This window comes from Cydia strobilella, chromosome 1 (assembly GCF_947568885.1).
Source record: "Cydia strobilella chromosome 1, ilCydStro3.1, whole genome shotgun sequence".
NCBI lineage: Eukaryota > Metazoa > Arthropoda > Insecta > Lepidoptera > Tortricidae > Cydia > Cydia strobilella.
The window spans coordinates 6,805,374-6,823,943 of NC_086041.1; the positions used below are offsets into that span (position 1 = coordinate 6,805,374).

At 37.2% G+C, this 18,570-nt stretch overlaps 3 protein-coding genes across 7 annotated transcripts in view; 1 reads left to right on the forward strand and 2 right to left on the reverse strand.

The window, feature by feature from the left end:
* The window catches only part of LOC134755767 (uncharacterized), a 39,337-nt gene extending 34,518 nt beyond the window's left edge, over positions 1 to 4,819 (forward strand). For 3 of the 5 annotated variants that reach the window (XM_063692358.1, XM_063692384.1, XM_063692367.1), the window contains one exon: positions 763 to 4,819. In XM_063692358.1, coding sequence (XP_063548428.1) covers positions 763 to 896 — 134 coding nt within the window. In that variant the 3' untranslated portion in view covers positions 897 to 4,819. The remainder of the gene's footprint in view (positions 1 to 762) is intronic. The other 2 variants (XM_063692376.1, XM_063692393.1) reach the window with 1 other exon arrangement.
* Positions 4,815 to 9,024, reverse strand: LOC134755805 (guanine deaminase). Its single transcript, XM_063692417.1, has 8 exons — positions 8,785 to 9,024; positions 8,426 to 8,686; positions 7,950 to 8,168; positions 7,533 to 7,640; positions 7,252 to 7,359; positions 6,447 to 6,612; positions 5,871 to 6,017; positions 4,815 to 5,381 (listed from the first exon to the last, which is right to left on the reverse strand). The coding sequence occupies exons 1-8, from the start codon at positions 8,881 to 8,883 to the stop codon at positions 5,125 to 5,127; spliced, it is 1,365 nt and encodes a 454-aa protein (XP_063548487.1). The 5' UTR covers positions 8,884 to 9,024; the 3' UTR covers positions 4,815 to 5,124.
* A 713-nt stretch (positions 9,025 to 9,737) lies between these two features.
* LOC134755734 (adenylate cyclase type 10-like) lies at positions 9,738 to 16,992 on the reverse strand. Its single transcript, XM_063692283.1, has 4 exons — positions 16,616 to 16,992; positions 11,873 to 16,544; positions 11,638 to 11,802; positions 9,738 to 9,923 (listed from the first exon to the last, which is right to left on the reverse strand). The coding sequence occupies exons 1-4, from the start codon at positions 16,903 to 16,905 to the stop codon at positions 9,738 to 9,740; spliced, it is 5,313 nt and encodes a 1,770-aa protein (XP_063548353.1). The 5' UTR covers positions 16,906 to 16,992.
* Positions 16,993 to 18,570: the final 1,578 nt, after the last annotated feature.

Consider the following 18,570-nt stretch of genomic DNA (forward strand, 5'->3'; position numbering starts at 1 on the left):
GTTGTAGAAGTAATGCTACACAAAACAATTATAGATTTTGTAAGCTCATTTCTTTGTTCATTATATAAGTAGGTAATAAACTGAACTATTTTCTTTAATAATATATTTTTGTAAAATGTTTTGTACCGCGAAAGCCTACTTGCAAGGGTTAGTGAAACTACATATTTCTCATATTGTACAACGGTGTCGATTGTTTTGTGTAAAAAGTTTAGCCGTACATATACAACAGCTAATATTTGTATATTTTTATATCTCGCTTCTATTTAGAGTTTTTTTAGATAACTTGTTATTAGCCAACCGAACTTAGAACTTAGCATTTCGCTTATTAACGTTAGAAAAAATGAGCTTTATCACAAAGTACCGTGAATTAACTCGGTATAACTATTACGCTATTTTTCATTAAGATTGTTTTGCTTCATTGACGATTCTAATGCTATGAAACTATACTTAGTTTCATTTCATAGCATTAGAATTAGCGCTAGAGATTAGTAGTAGAAAACATTATTGTGGAATAAAAAGAGTAGGTACGTTTATAAAATGATAATGAAAGTATATAAAGTCCCCATTTGCGAGTCCTGCCGGAAGCGTAAATATTTAAATGTTTTCCTTTAATATAAAAATTTGTAGTATCGCTCGCAGACGTATCTGCTTGTTAAAAAATTGGTTTTTCGCTTATTTTACGCTAAAACAAACACTTAAATAAAAATGGTGTCAAAGTTCCATTATATACAAAGACCAATTTACATGTGCGTTATCCGGCAGGTGGCGAACGTCGCAGCTCGCGGCGGCGGTCCCGGCGCGCTCGTCTGTGCGCGGGCGGCGCCGCGTGCCGCGCGCTCACGCACTCCGACACTGAGGTCCCGCTCGCTCTCCAGCCTCGTAAAATAACCGCCTGACGCGAAATCAAGGTCGACATCACCTACCTAGGAGTGCCTACACCGAAGCGCGCCACGGAACCTGATCTGAGGCTTCTTATTAGTTATTTAAGTCTTCGGCCTCGCAGTGATCGACTGTCGCTTCCTTAAATACACCACACCATCTTCATTTAGTCGTAGTTAGCCTCGTAAAATGACCGCGCGCAACGAAACCTGACCTGAGGTTTTTTTTTAGTTATCTTAGTATCCGGCTTCGCAGTAATCGATTATCGCTTACCTACACGATATTCAGTTAGAGTCGTCTGAGAAGTCAATCACTCTCCAGCCTCGTAAAATAACTGCCTGATGCGAGATCACGGTCGACATCGACTAGCTTGGTGTGCCTACACCAAAGCGCGTCACTAAACCTGATATAAGGATTTTTATTAGTTATCTAAGTCTTCGGCCTCGCAGTGTGACCGCGTGACTGAATAGCATCTGAGGCTCGTTGTCAGTCAATATTCTCTTCGGCCTCCAGCCTCGCAGAGGACGCCTATTGCTCCCAGGATACATTGCCGATCTTTAAGCCATCGTATTCGAAACGACATTAACCCTTAAATGCATGATTTTTTCTTTTTGCCTGGAATTAATATATGTCTTACATAATTGTTTACTGATTCTAGGAAAAATTAAAATTAAAACATCGATTTTCACTGCTTAACCAGTATTAGAATTTACATAGGGTAAATAATAATTTATGTAAATTTATACAATTATTGGTAAAAGATATATAAAAAATCTTACTACCATTAGAAATTTATACTATTTGTAATATACCTATAATAAAGATTTTAAATATAAATAATTACAAACCCCGAAAAAACCGCCTAAATTACATACTAAAAATCATCAAATTTTTCCAATTTTCCGCCATTTCGTGTTAAAAGAAATGTAATTTTTTTAAACTTAAATACTGCGCAAATTTGAATAAAACAACGGAAAGCGTATTAATTTACGATCAAAATAATTATACAGGACCAAATAGATTTTACCTAATTATGCATAAAATTATATGTTTTTTGTTGTGTACATACATACATCACTATGCATTCAAGGGTTAATGGAAACGCAATGGGAACCTTTATATTGCGTATATCCATAGATCTCAGAGGCCACTTCACCATGAGGCGACCTGTGTTGATAAAGTTACTACACTTACGGCTACCAAAACGAACTACCTCGAAGGAAAGGAAATCGTTGGATTTAATTTAACTCAATCTTTCCCTAAGTTCGCAGCATTACTCAACCGATTCAGTTAATCAATTTGTAATAGGTAGTGTTTTGTTAGTTTTCATAGCATTGCATTTTTTATGAAGACTAGCATGCTGTTTTCCTATTTTTATTTGCATGACGAAAAAGCTATATATATAGGATATAGAACACCATCACAAATGTATTGATAATTGTAATGAGTGGTGAGCTGCATTGCAATAAGTTCAGCATTAATTTAGGTTTACAATAGCCTTTTAAATATTGAAGTCTCATATGATCTGTTTTTCGACTTAAGTTATGTAATAGGTGGGCAGGTATACATTTTAACGATTTGTTTTATACTTTTGTTCAGTTATTTCAAAATACCTAACAAGTTTACCGTAATACAGGAAATAAAGAGCAATTGTAGATTCTGTTAATACCGTAGATTTTGTGACATAAGCTTTGTTCGACTGTGCTATTGCTATAATTTTGTAAAAATAATATATTATCGAATTTATTATGAGAATGGATCGCTTAGTTATCACCTATTACTACTATAGAGGTTCAGCTATGTGTGGAGAAAGAATTGATTTTTAATGAAGTACCCAATTACTTCGATATCACAATGTTTAATACATTCCTGTAAATATATAACGTAGATATATGTAATAAGATAGTGTTAAACGCAAAATAATATTACCATTTCTATTACTATGGGACATGGTAAATTATGAACAAAATATTTTATTTTCTATCGTAAATATTATTTCGTTTTATATTCTGTTCTACCTCATTCATCAATTAATCCTTCAATCACCAGTTTTGCTCATATTTCGATTATATTCCAATAGTTCCCTAGTCCGTATTGTTCCGGATTGTTTCAGTTTTCCTAATTTTTCTAAAACGAAGATAGTAATTTATGGTATCTATTCGCCAAAGTAAGCCAGACGCAAAAGACTGAAATTTTTAGTAATAACTTTGATACTTTTACAAAAAAATCCCTTCATATTAAACCTAACACACTATGTTAATTCAACAAGTAGGTTTTATATGTCTATTATTGGATAGTACAAAATTGAGTTTGTTATTCCGGAACCACAGAAGTATTTTTATAAATTCTTCATTGCAATGTGAGGTGCTAGGATGATTGTGAAGTTTTCTATTGTAGCTCGTTTATCAGCAAGACATCGGCATAAAGTAGGCATTCGTCCCTCTCGAACTTAATTGGTAGAAAGGGAAAAATGCTTATATAATCTCTGTTGTCCATAAACTATAGTCTTACTACTCTTACTGTAGATACTCGTATCTGTATTCAAATTATGCTCGCGTTACTAATTTACTTTATAAAAAAAACTTAAATTATTGTTATGCACATTGGTTCGCACAGGATGTGTTAGTTATATAATATATAACATATATTTAAGACTGTTTAGATTAGTTTATTCAATGCAAGTCAAAAGACATGTAATTGTTCAACATATGAGACTAAACTTCAGAACATGATCTGATTGCTTCAATATTATTTAGTAAGATGTTAGAAGACAGCAATTTATGTTTTATACATATGTAAGTAGGTTTTAAGCAGTTGTTAGTCTGCTTTTCGTTGCCTAATGAAACCATCGCACTCATTGTTTTTTTATCATCAAATATTGATATAGCTATATATGTATGCGTAATGTGACATTACGTGTGTTATATAAAGAATATCAAACAAATTTGTGGTTTTTGTGTGATACCTGTTGTTCTGTGGCCATACTGTAGCGTAGCGGGAAGTAGTGTTCTGAATACTGCTAGAAGGGTTGTTTGTTAGCCTACTTAGATGTGTATGTTGTAATAAAGTATAAGAACGGGCCTGCATCTCTAGGATTTGCACGCCCACGTTCCTGTGTTCATTGAGTAGTGTTAGGGAAACAATTTGTAGAAGGTCGAGGTGAACTAGTGTCGTCGTGTATGACAGTGGCGCGACGTACCATCAGCCACACACTACTGACGGTTAACCTAGGAACAATAACATGATATCAACATGTGGGCAGTCAAGTGTGTTGCTGTTGGTACTTACTGCTTTTGCTATCACGAGCGGGCTTTACGAAATAGTATATAAAAGCCGTGATAGCAACAGCAAACCTTTTTTTATAAATTATAACCATTAGTGTATTACTATATGATTCAATGCGTCCTATTTTTTTTAGATAAAATTATATTTCTAACGTTTAACATAGCTATATCTACTATTTTGTACAATAACGTATAAGTTGCTCTAAATGTAGAAATATTATTTTTGATTTTATAAGACTGTTTATGTTATTAATTACTTATATAATTTATTAATGACACTCGAATACTTGAATGTCAGATCATTCCACCGATTTAAGTATTTTCAACAACACCAGTTGCATTTGAGTATTATGAATCTTTTCTCATTAACTTTTATTAGAGATCTCAGAGCTTTAACAAAATAATAACAGTGTTACTATAAAAGCATTTTGTATAATACTTATTTTTATTACCAAACGTAACGGAAATTCATTAACTTTCTTTGACATTATAAAATGTATTTCTGAAATTAAATGGAATCCAATTTAATATTGATTCTTGATAGTATTAAATATGGTATTTCGCTAATTAATTTCAGTTGTTATTGTCACATTATTTGCACATTTTCTACACGAATTATAAAGAACTTACACGAGAATAAAAAATAATAAATTAAAGTATGGCATTTCATTTATTGATTTCCAGTGACATACCTATCTAATATTACTAATATATTTTCTCATCTCTAGGTACAGTGCGACAACCGAACACAAATAATTCCAGTCATTGACTTCCCAATACCTACTTATATTTTATCTGTACTCGGCAGTCGCACTTACCAACGTATTTAACCTTTCTCAATGGGGTTGGCCGAAGTACACACACACACACATATAGCTTGCCCTGTCAATCCTTGTCAAACTTTTGTTTAATGCCCTGGATGCCAGCCCTTTAAGCCAAATCTCATAGAAAAAGGGGCAAGCTATGCAAACCTTTGACAGTTGCCAACCCCATTGCTTATATCTTTAACTAGTTCCCCCTTAACGTAAACCTGCAAGATGTTTCTATCATCGGCCAGATACACGAACTTCTGCAAGAGGCTTGCGACGCGTTCCTCTTCCGTCTTGTCCACGGAGTACTCGTGCCGGTCGATATTGCCGGCGGCGTACACGTCCACCAGAAGAGCGTCGACATCTTTGCCCACTTGGAAGTTGCCGATTTTGTGATCCAGATTTAGAGCTGTGGAGGAAAAATAACGGTTAAAGTGCTAGAGTTAGACCAAGTGCAGAGATTTTGAAAACACGCAGTGCTAGTGTTATTTCTACGTCATATTTTCATAGAAGTTTGACGTTTAAAATAACACCTGCACTGCGTATGCTGTCAAAATCTCTGCACTTTTCTTGGTTTAACTCTATGTGGGTAAAGTTTGGGAAACCCCTATCCCCTTGACAACGTGGTCATTTTACGTGATAACTTCAAATCAATTAAGGCATATTTATTAGTCATTTTGATAGTTATAGGTAGGTAAGTATTAAACTATGGTCTTCTTGAACTCTGTAGTACCACTAAAACCAAGTAACATTCTGAAGACCAAACAGTAAATTTCTAATGCTGTTAATTATAAAAAAATTACCTAATTTAAATTACAATTCATTTGTCCTTATCTGTCTTATCATTCTACATTAGTCATTTAAAAAAAAACTGAATACGAGTAGGGAGTAAAAGTACCTTCAGCGCCTCCCATAGTAGCTAAGTAAAACGCTTCCTTCCAGCTAATGGCGTTGTCTCCTCCCGCCTGCAGGTCCAAATGCGTGGACACGTCCATGCTTCTGCGCACAGCGTCTAGTATCGACGCGCTGTCGCCGCCTGACACGTCTGTAGGTACCATAGGAACCTTATTAATGGGGGTATAATGATCGAAATAGCTTAACGAGTTGCAAATGATGACCTCTCGCCTGAGGATTATGCGTTAGTCTGTGCGGAAAGAGTCGAGTCGTGAAATGTATGGGATCCAATACATTCTACGACTCTTCTATTTCCGCACAGTCTACACATTACTTCATTACACCTTCTATAGAATTGGCTAATATTAGCATTTTAAAAGAAGATAATCTTACTGTCATTAGGAAATCTGTATTAATTAAGCACAGATGTCTGTTTAGTTTTTTCATTTTAGCATTTGAATGCAGTTTTGTCTCTTCTTAAAAATAAAAGAATGTTTCCTTTAAGTAAAATGGCCTAACTTAAGGTTTTAAGGCGCTTTCCCTCCAGGGCCCATAAATTTTTTCCACACTGTATATCTACCTGTCCCCAAGCCCACGCGTAGCCCTCGCTGGCGGTATTTGCGCACGGGGCACAGCCCGGAGCGCAGCCGCGTGTTGGACGCGGGGCAGTGCGCTAGCGACACACCTCGCGCCGCCAGCAGCGACATCTCTGCTTCGTTTAGGTGAATGGCGTGGGCCATGATGCACTGGAATTAAAATAACATAGCTGTAGGTAACAAATTAAAAGTATAATTTCATGATGAAGAGTCGGGATCTCCAACAAGTTCTGATCTGCCATTTCTTGCAATCAATATCTAGCTTAACCTAATTTTATTACTTACTGAGTATATTGTAATATTGTTACTATGTAGGTATTCTATACATACTTATAGATTTATTATCTATCATAGACCTAGCATTACATAGATGAGCTATACGCGTGCGCCCGCGAGGGACGGAACATACGCAATGCGACAATATAGTTGATCAATTAGATTTGTACCCCACCTTAAACCATACAAATTTACAGTGGGGAATAAAAAAATGTGAGACTGACGAGGACAAACAATAACAGCGCTTTCTCTGCTACTCCTACTGAAAGATACACAGTGGCGTAGCTAGGGGGGGGGGTGCAAGTGCCCCTGGCGCCATCCAAGGGGGGGCGCCAAAATGGGCAAAAGCCAGCAGCAGGGAAACTTTTGTCATATCCTCTGGCTACGCCCCTGAAGATACATAAGACTATCCCGTTCGGTCATTTCCCCACACCCCATACGTAAAAAAAGGACAGCTCATAAGCAACAAGCAAATATAGCCTATGTAGGTATGTACGTTGTAAAAATATTTACCTTGTTATTGAGGAGTTCACTTTTGTCATACACTTCTCCATAACTTGTACAAGATGGGTACATTTCTAACACATATTCTATTTCCTTCAGGTTCTCAGATATGTGACTCTGAAAGAATAACAATACGCATGTTTATTAAATATATTGCTGCAGGCAAGCTACTACGCTATTTAGCTTAAATTTGGAATAACTATTGTTACCAATATAAAGTAGGACCTACTTTATATTGGTTACAATAGTTATTCTATATAGAACCTGGTTCTACTTATAAGTCATCTAACCTGTATCCTGCAGTCATACTTCTGGGCTATCTTTGCCAAACCAGTCATCAGAGGCTCATCACAACTAACTGCAAACCTTGGCGTTATTACTGGCTGCACCAAGTCATTCTAAAAAAAAAATATGTTTGCTATACAAAAAACGACCTTGATGGGTTAAATTTAGAATAGAATTTCGGTTCTCAGTTGATCTGATATTGCAGTGGGAAAAAGAAAAAAGTTTTATGTTTTACTAGCAGCATTGGTCACAAATAGCCAAGTCAAGCCATTGGTCAAGTGTGTGTCTATCGCATCAATGTGGTTAGTTTATATTTTAGTATAAAATTTGAAATTTATAGTTTTTTAATATGACACCTTTTTTAATTATTTTAATATGGAGCCTTACCTGATCTCTCAAAAAAACATGCTTTATATACTGACCTCATAAGACAAAATAGTTTGCACAAACTTCTCTACTTGGTCCAATTCAACAGCAGTCTCATTATAATATCCTGCATGATTCTTGATGTTCATGCTGACTTTGCCCACTAGTGCCCTTTGTTTATGTTTCAGCACAGTCTTCGCCAGCTCAATAGTTCCTTCGAGATGTAGAGAGCCAAAGTAGCAGGCGGTTGTGGTGCCATTGGTTAGAAGTCTTTGCTAGAAACATGGTAAGAATATTTCAATTGTAATTGCAATTCGTTTTGAGTACTCTTTGGTGCCAATGAATTCCTGCTAAATTGGGAGTTGCACAATATTAAATGTCCACAATTCTTCGTTTGTATAAAAAAAAATGCAGAATCACTGAATTTAAACTATTGTTGCTCGAGATAATTTTGGTAGGTTTATAGTTATGGACTGCTCTTAGCTCGCTTGAATAATTAACTAGGGACATATAATAAACTGTTTTTACTTACCACAACCTTATCATAAACCTTGGCAGCAAATTCCACATCTTTGTACTGGCTTTCCAAGGGGAAAGTGTATTTATCCAGCCATTCTAGCAAAGGTCTATCAAGCCCAATACCCAAGTTAGGGAACTGCGGGGCATGAGTGTGGCAATCCACAAATCCAGGAATTAGCAGCTGATCTGCTTTCAAAGTTATAGTTTTGTGGTCGGTAAAAGCTCCAGATTGTTGTAAGGAATTGTACTCTTCTCTTGAACCCAATTTAGTAATCTGAAAGATAACAAGACTTTTTAGTGTGGAAGTTAAAAAGCTGTGACAATCAAATTAGTCATGGTGATTGATGAAATGATTTCATACAGTCCACTTACCTTTCCATTCTCAGTGGCCAAATAGCCGGCAAATGACAAATCTTTAAATGAAGACGATGATACAATAGACCCAAGAAATACGTTTTTTGCTCCAGACATTATGAGTATTATGATATAAGAACCACTAGTCACACGCACATGGATTAACTACTTTAACTGGGTATGTTTTGACAACTATTATCATTTATCTTACGAAACTTGCAAGAAAATTTTGTAACCATTCTAAGCGATTTGATCATATTTGTTGTTATTGATGATAAGTGATAACATATTTGTTTTTAAACAGATTCACATAACATGCCCATCTCTTTCTTTCACTTTTATAATAGACACTAAAAGAAAGAGATACCATGATCATAGACATGAAGTCGTGAGATGAGATAACTTTCGACATTCCAACTGTCAACTTCCTGCGCGGGCGATGACAGTATTACGTTTCGTTACGATACGACATAAAATGTCTAGATATCTTCCTTGTTTGTAAATGTAAATTGTTTCTTACACAAACCTAAGTAAACACGTTTTCTTATTTATTTGTGCACTTTTGAAAGCTTTTGTGTAGGTAATCTTCATTAACTAACGCGGTACTTATCTTTTTCTAAATAGGTAGATCGTTAAAAACTAAACGCACAAATTTGCTTTAACTGCATAACTGGCGCGAAATTTGAACAGTTTTGTTATCCGTTAGTATTCCTTGAAGATATTAAAATTTGGTACCAGCAGTGCCAGTTATTGTCACCTATTTTATTTTAGGAATTTACATACCTATTCTGTGTATCTACCTAAAGTTGGAGTGGGATAGATCAGAATATGCTAAATATTCCTGCAACTTTAATAGCAAAAAATTGTCGGAAGCAATGCGCAATGTGATTTTTCCGTAAATAAAAGAATAGCCTTAAAGTGTAGGTACATGTATGTACAAACTCATAACGTTTCGAAAGTAGGTATTGTTATTATCGAATAGCTGTTATCCTATAAAGGTATTGATGCCATGATTCCCGCGCGAGTTGATATCCATCCCGCCAGGTTATGAAGCGTCCGGATCGGGCGTTGGACAGCCAAATTGTCGACTGACCGGTCGCAGCTAGGGTGATGGCTTCTTCCAGTCGGTTATGAACCTTGCGAGCTTCCTCTAGGGCCTGAAATATTTGTGAGAGTTGGACCTGAGTTTGACATGGTAAGCAAAGTTGAGCAAGCTTACTATTTGGTATATAATATATTTTTCTCAAAAATGGACGGCAAAGTCGACGTTGCCGGTTAAAAAGTAGGTCGCGAAGGGCGTAGTTTATTTTCCGTCAAAAAATTAAAAAGTTAAAAACATTGCAGTCTCGATTTCGGGACTGCAATGTTGCATGTTGCATACAAATTCCATTATTTGTCGAGTTCCAAACTTTTTAAAAGTTGAAGTGGCCATATCAAATGAAGGCATAGGTCCATTAAACAGCCAAACAGATGATCAGTACTTATTATTATAATGTTGGTACCGCGACTATTTAGGTGTCTCAAATAGGTTGGCGTATTTTCAGCAGAAAAATACACTTCTATTTTTAATTAAAAAAAATAAAAAGGCGGCAAAGCAAATCTTTTTACTTTTTTCTGAGAAAATATATACATAAGAGCGTTGCTTCTGTAAAATATTTATATTTTATTTGTTATTATTGCGCCATTTTTGAGAAAAGCACTATATATGACTCGGCTGGAAGGCTACTTGCTGGCTTCGGATTCAATTAAACGGACTCCCAAGGTCGTCCGTTTAAAACGAATCCTCAGCCAGCAAGTAGCTACTTCCGAGCCTCGACAATAATGTACTAAAGTGCGAAAAATGTCATATCTCTCGACCCTCACAAAGCAATGTTTAGGTGTGTCTACAAACAGTAGCAGAAGTACCTAAGTAAATAGGAGGCAGAGGCATATTAGGTACTACATAATCGGAAAACCATTTTATTGTTAGTGAAATAGTAATAAAAGGTAAATACGTGTGTAGATCATTTTGACATCTCACCATCAGATTGTCAGATGACGTGTTTGGCGTTTCTTCAATCAAAAACGTCACTTTTGACACTGACAGATCCGATCCATATCGTATCGAGATCTTATTTTTGATGTTTATTAAAATTAGAATCAGGCCGTAGACCGGAGAAAAACAGCTGGTACGGAGTGCCTAAGGGATCAAGTCCTTTTTTTTGCATTAAAGATTTCTTTTGATCAACAAACCATCATTATATGAATAAATATATATAAAAAAGCAGTGACCTCGTGTGTCCAATAAATTGGTACGCTCGCTTTGCAGTTAGCCCGATCGGCATTAAAGGTTCGTGTTTATGTAATCGTTAGATTTGTTTCAATACGTGTAATAAGTTTAATACTGAGCCACGGCTAGACTAGGGACAATTGTCCCACGACACGTGTCGAGTGAAGTGCCGCGACTTTGCCGGACTTCGCTCGGGTATTCGGGTGGTCGGGTGACATCGTATATATATGTGCGGCGAGCAATGTCGCCCGACATGTCCATTATGTCCAACGGCGCGGCACTTCTCCCGACGTCGCAGGCGACACGTGTCGTGGGACAATTGTCCCTAATCTAATATCTTTTATTTCACCACCTGCATGAGTTTTAACTATTGTGCCTACAGCCAGCTGCAAAGGTAGTTGTCTTCCCTTTAGATATAGGTAATTACCCGGGTAAATACCCGAGGGCGGGTATTAAATACCATTGTAAATACCTATTTACCTGGATGGGGTATTAGATTTTTTAAATACCCAGGACCATCTCTACTCCCCCTGCAATCAAACTGCTAAGCAGGGAAGGGGCATCCAACTATCTCAGCGGCTGATGACTATACCTACATATACCTGATTAAATGCAGCGGTTGCTGCTGAACGACGACCTGATAAGTATAGTGAGTTGGCTCTTAATGTGATCCACCTTGGATAAATTACGCGGCACATCTTTGCATCATGTTCCAGTGAAACCAGCTTCTGATCCGCCAACGAACGCAGTTCCATGAGATCAACTACCTAAAACCAAATTCGTAATTGAAAAGACACTTGACAAACTCCACGTTAGCCTGAACAGTTAAGTTGTTACCTTTCGCAAATCATCCATTTTCCTTGCTAAACTTTCCAGCATACCTTCAGCTAATCGCATTGAACTTATGAGAGTCGTTAAAGATCCGTCTTCTTCTTCTCGTGACACCCATACCAAAACTTCGGCTTCGAAGCGTTTGGCTCTCTTTTCCTGGTCAGCTCGTAGCCAATAAGTCCAAAGCCCCGCCATGAGACGTCGTCGTCCAGCATTCGACTCGGGGGTTTGTATCATATACTCAGCGTATCTACTTATTTCAGTAGGTGTCTCCAGCTGGAACCCAGTGTCTAATATCAGATCTATACACAGTGCATAATACCATGTTTCGCAATCCAATGAACTGCGTTCTTTACTCATGATGGAAGCTTCTTTGAGAACGTCGACCGCTTCTGTAATGCGGCGGCGACAAAGTAAAATGTAAAATAAATCAGGTATAATCTCCATAGATACATTATAGGCACGAAGAAATCGACTGACAGCCATTGCCCGAAAGGCTGTTTTTATAGCCGAGGCGAGCGCGCCGCGCGCCACTCCTGCACGAAACGCAGCCATAAACACTTTCCCAAGAGCATACAAATCTCCTGACTGAAAAGGTTGCGGCAAATTCTGTAATTTCGATATCGCTATATGCATTGTATCAGCTGTTGACTCTATATATCCCAATACGAGGTCTACATGTATAGCGTTGCTAAACACGTCGCACATGTCTACCACATTGCATTCTATTTTCTGTACTAATTTCAGCGCTCTATATGCATATAATCTGGCTGCAGTTCCATCTCCTAAGGCGGAATACAGTAAAGTGCAAATATTTAAACACAGGATAGAATCCGCTGTCATCTTCACCTTGTTTAATCGATATTTCTTTCCTTTTATTTTAATTTTATCTACTAAAGTACGCAATTTAAGGAATTCCGCTACATTATCAAGATTAATGCGGTAAATACGCACTGCCCTCCCGATGGCCAGTTTGGCGGCAGAGTGATTTCCAATTGCTATACACGCAGCAGCTTTTAAAGTATAAATTTTCCCTAAAAATCTCTTTATGTCACAGGTGTCTATAATTTCGTGAACTTCTGGGAGATTGCACAAAGTTTCAACATGTTCCAGTTTTAGGTATGCATCATCTACATTACTTGCAAGTAGATATAGGTAGCATAATTCAATTGTGAATTCAATTTCCTTAAATTTCATTTCAGCTATACTTGCGTGATAAATCATTTGTTCATAAATTATTATTTTTAGTTCAGCACAAGTACACCTACTGAAATCTGTTTCTGAAACACCTTTCTCTATTTTTATACTAAATAGTTCTTTGTTTTTATGATCTTCGTCATCGCTGTCAATGACACCGAGTTCGTGCCAATCGCTCATACTTTCTGCTTCTGTCACCTTACGCAACATATCAAACACATTAAATGTGGCTAACTGATAGCTGCTACTATTTTTGAAGACAAAGCTGGAAACAGTCACTCTCTTAGTTGATCGGCGTCTCGGTATAGAATCCTTTTTGTTAGATTTCAAAATTGGAACAGTTTGTGAATTTACTGATGTGAAACTTGCATGAAGTAACGATTCTGTTGGTACATCTGCAGCACTAGTACTATAACGTGGTTCTGTATTTTTATTTCTGGAGTCCGAAATCTTGGAATATGATTCGCTTATATCCTTTTGTTTTCGAGAATTGTTGTCTTCATCTTCGTCATCTTCACCTTTGGAGCTTTCATTTAATACATTTTTTTCGGCTTCATTCTCTAACTCCGTTACGGACTGAACAACCATAATAGTTCCACCGCAACTGCGACATCTGTGTTTGTTACTCTCTAAATAAATAACGACGCGTGCATGAAATTCCTTTTTTTGATTCATTGGGAGTAACTCATAAAATGTTTTTCTCATTTTTTTACCTTTAAATTTCAATAATTTACAAAAAGCGTATTTCGGTAAATTAATACTGCATTCAGGATCGAAATCAAAAGTGCATTCGCATGATGGCAACGGAGCTACTGACGTGATGCTGTTGTTCCACGAAGCCTTAGTGGACCTACGGTGCCATCTACTGTTTATTGTATTTGCACAAGTTAAAACTTGCATTGCAAATAATCTTTTTATTGCCTTCGCTGTTGTTATTGCATTGTTTTCGTACATTATATTTTCCAATAGGTCTCGTGACATTACATCTCCTATTACGGATCCAATTTTTAACAACAATTGTTGATAAGGAGTAAGCGCATCAATTTGCATCATTATCAATGCATCTGTAGTTTCTACATTAATGTTTGTATTTAATTGCTCTTTCTCAGTTACACTACAAATTCCTATTTCCTCTGTTTTATTTTCTTTTATCAAACGGTCTAGAGTAGGCTGGTCGCCTATATTTAAAGCCTGCGGATGTAAAAATTCAGCTGGTGGGAATTGTAATTCGTCGTTGCAATACTCGTCAAGTTCTTGCTCTTGAATTTTCTTTATTTCTAGAGCGCCGCTGGAGAATAGATGTATAATGAACAGTTCCATGGTTCCAGGTATTCCTTTACATTTTAATTGTAGTGCTTTGCATAAGTCATTGGAAACTGCAGCTACGTCTAATATTTGACAAGCAAGTGGTGGAATCCATTTTGAGCTTAGTGGGCCTAAATTTATTTTCCTTATATTATTGTTAGTAAAGACATTGTACAACCATTCTTGTATAGAGCTAACTTTTCCTCTTCGTACTGTTAATATGGTAAATATTTTCTGTGAATTTATCATTATAGAGATATACTCCCATGAAACTTGATCCAAGCTTTGTAAGTCATCTAAAAATATGACGTGTGTATCAGGTATGTTTTGCATTAGCTTTGAGAATATATTTTTGGCTTTCTCTTCACGTTGTTTTGTATCCTGGCTGTATACGCCTTCGTGATACGCGAATCGAGCCTTAATAACGTCATTGAGAAAACAAAGATCTTCGTCGTATACTTTTAATAGCTGTACGATTCGCTCTTCTTTTTTGAAATCTTCAATTGGTTCTGAAAGCCCTAATATCTGATTGATTATTTGAGTTAGAGCTAAGTATGGAGTTGCTGAATGTATCGAGGTCAATGTGAGACTGCACACGTTGTGCCCGCATCCTCGCGCATACCGAGCCATCCACTCTATTAATCTAGTTTTTCCTACACCCGATTCACCAACCAACAAAAGAGCGTCAAAATCTCTATAAGAATGATGGACATCATCGAGCCAATTTTCAAAATATTCCATCTCATCCGTTCGGTCCAGAAGTCTTGGTATCATTGGAATATCGTACAGTTCTTTTACTCTTATATCTTCACTGTATTCAAAAATTTTACCTGCATGCAGAATACCTTTGAGGTCAACTGTCGGTTGCAGAGTAAATCCGTTACTGGACATTTTGCTATTCACGAAGGTCGATTCGTCGCATGTTATTTTGTCACGGAAGTAACACATTAACCTTGCCGCTTTATTGACGGTGGCTCCTATTACAGTGAATTCCCGCCGCAAAGGATGCCCTACGACCCCGCAGTACACCTGACCGGTGGTCACCCCGATAGATACCTCTCGCACGCCGTCTAGAGCAGCGACAGATTTTTTAATACCACATGCGCATTTTAATGCAGCTTGAGCCTCAGATTCATGTTTAAAGCCTCGCAAGCCAAAAATAATTAAAATCATCACATCTTTATCGAACAGTATGATTTTGTTCACACATCCCATTGATTTATAAACGATTTCACACATAGTCTCGTAGGAATTGTTGACTATTGTGATGAGCTGCTGATGCGGGCAATTTCTGGGCTTGAGGGTTACAAACAAAACAGATACTTGTCTCATTTCCGTGAGGTACTCTAAAGGCTGCAGCGCGTCAAGCTGAGTAAGCACGGGACGAATCATAAACTTTCGTAATTCTGGCCCTATATTACGATCCTCAGCAAGTAAAATCTTTTGTCTAAAAGTAAGCGCTTCATATTTGATTGCATTCTCAGCATTTAAACCGTTTGGAGACGTCCATACAGAATCTGGAAGATTTTCAATAGCAACGAAATTTCTTTTGGTTTTGACCATTGCCCCTAGTCCCCGAAAAGGTTTTGAAACGTCCTTCTCGCGAGGATCGTATAATATGGATTTAATCGTGACGTGCCCGTTTTCTTCAATAACGTAGTCGTAATTTCGTGAATAGCAATGGCCCCAGGCGTTAGGTGTTAACTTTACTTCACCTGAAGTACAAAGGCTTTCGGCTAATTTAGCCTCGATTACCGGTAGCCCAAAAATAACGTAATTCATCGGTATTTTGTTACCGATTGTGGCAAAAATTAAATTGCCCGCTGAGATAGCTAACTTTACTTTGAGACTTACTTTGACGTCAGTTTCATAGGATGAAAACGAATGTTGTATTAGGAGTGCGCATGCTATCGCTGTGTGGATGGTATGGCACAGGAAAGTCCGTTTATCAGTTTTCCACAGTGCTAAAAAGGCGTCGCCTGCGAATTTCAGTATGTCTCCGCCGTGGTTATATATAAGTTCTATGAGGGAGCCGAGGTATGCATTAAGTGTGGCAGTCAAGCGGTATGTGCCGCCTTTGCCTGTGTTGTTGTAGCGCTCGGACAGTGCGGTGTATCCTGACACGTCGGCCATCAACAGCACGCCCACGAAACGTTTCGGTTCAGTCGAATCAAAACTGTAACAAATTTACTCTTGAAAAATTTACACACATTTTTCAAATTCAGGGACAGGTCATTAGAAACTAACTTTTCAGTCTGTATGATCTCGTCTGGAAGTAACGTCGCTAACAGTAACGTTTGTTTCTTGGTAAGCTGTACTTCGATATCTTGGTCAGAAGACAGCCGGTTTAATCTTTCTTGGAAGAACTCCTGTTCCCAGTCTACCTCATTCATCTTGGCATCTTCTTCATCCTCATCTTCGTCCGAATCCACGTCGCGTCGTGATTTCTTTCTATTGATATTTTTCCACTTGTCTGTAGCCGAAATTATGTTTATAGAGTTTTTTCGAGAACGCGCTCGTTGCTTTATGAAATTCATTTTGACTGTTGTAAATTATTTTAAATTACAAGAATTTTGAAATTGTCTTAACCTCAAAGTCACTTTAATCTTAACCTAATCAACATGTAAACAATCTAGTTGGTCAGGATAAGGATATATGAGTTGACTCATTAATAAAACCTTCAGTTATGATTAATGGCGAATTATCAGAGGAGTCTTTGATTGTACGGAAGTACGGAACCTAGGACTTTACTTTGACGGAAACTTGAAATTTGAGTAAAACTGAAAAATGCTACGGAGCGCTAAATTCGTCCTTATTTAAAAACAGCTGTAAGGGCAGCAGCTGTATACTCAACATGATAAACAGGCGCAAGGCGCAAGCTCAAATTAGCAACACCAATGTTTAACATTAAATATAGTGGCCATCCAAAGTATTTATACCTAAGTACGACAAATTGTTATCGCGATCAAATGACAGCAGAACCGGTTCAATAGGCGTTCCACGCATACACAGATTGGCTTCATTTATACTGGGGCACGACTCTACAGACGTTACCGGTACCTAGTTGCATGCGTTTTGGACACATTGCCGACTACTAGGTAAAGGCGCAACGACTTCATTTAATCGACCGAATGCCGCAAGCCCGCAATGTACGAGTAGGTACCTACCTATCAAAAATCGCAAGCGATGTCGTTGTGGTTTCGTAGAAACTGAGAGGCATTGCATTTTCGATTATTTCGTAGAGATCCTGGTCCTATAATACTTATCTATTGTCTAAAGTTTAAGAAAAATCTAGGGTGTTTTACTGTTAGTAGGTTTTCAATCTTTGTCACTTGTGGTTCATTGGAGTTCATTATTTACAGTTATTACTGTCGGTATGATTTTTACAATGCCTTATCAATAATTTATACGTTTGTAATTGTAGTTATACTTAAGGTCTCAATGTTCCAATAACTCAATATCAACAAGTGCACAGCAATACCTACCTATACTTAGGTACCAGAGCATAGTTTTTTTGTTGTTTAATAGGTATTTGATTTTAGTTAAGTACCTTCAGAAGCTTAGGTAAGTATCCATATTTTATTTTTGGATTTTTTTAAACTATTTACCTACTTGTTAAGTTAGATCAAAGATAAATATATATAACTCCGTAATAGAGATGGATACAGTCTAAGGAAAAACGTGCCTCGAAAATCACGAAAATTTGATTCTCGATCAGATGGCGCCACTAGTTTTGGCCAACTCTCGTATAGAGGGCGTTGACGGCTTCGTTTGTTATTTATAATTTTAACGCATATCAGTGAAAGAACATGGGTCAAAAATCAAAATCATAAAAATAATTAATGCAAATAAAAAAAAAATTTTTTCCATATTTAAATACATTTTAACGTATTTTTATAAATCTTCATTTTTAGTTTTAAAGTATGTCGATAGATGGCAGTGAATTTACAGTGGTTACAAAATTTACTATGACAGTACCGCTCTATCTTATTATACCTCTTTGGTTAGATCAAACCATGACAGTACTTCCAAATTGTGCGCGGTACCACACAAGTTAGATAACACCCTTTTTACTCCGTAACTTTCCGTTAACGACATTATATGTGACGTTTTCAATCAAAAGGTACCATTAAGGTACCATTGTCGCTTACCATAAGGACGAAAATATACGAAAAACCTGTTAGAGCGCCCTTATGGCAAGC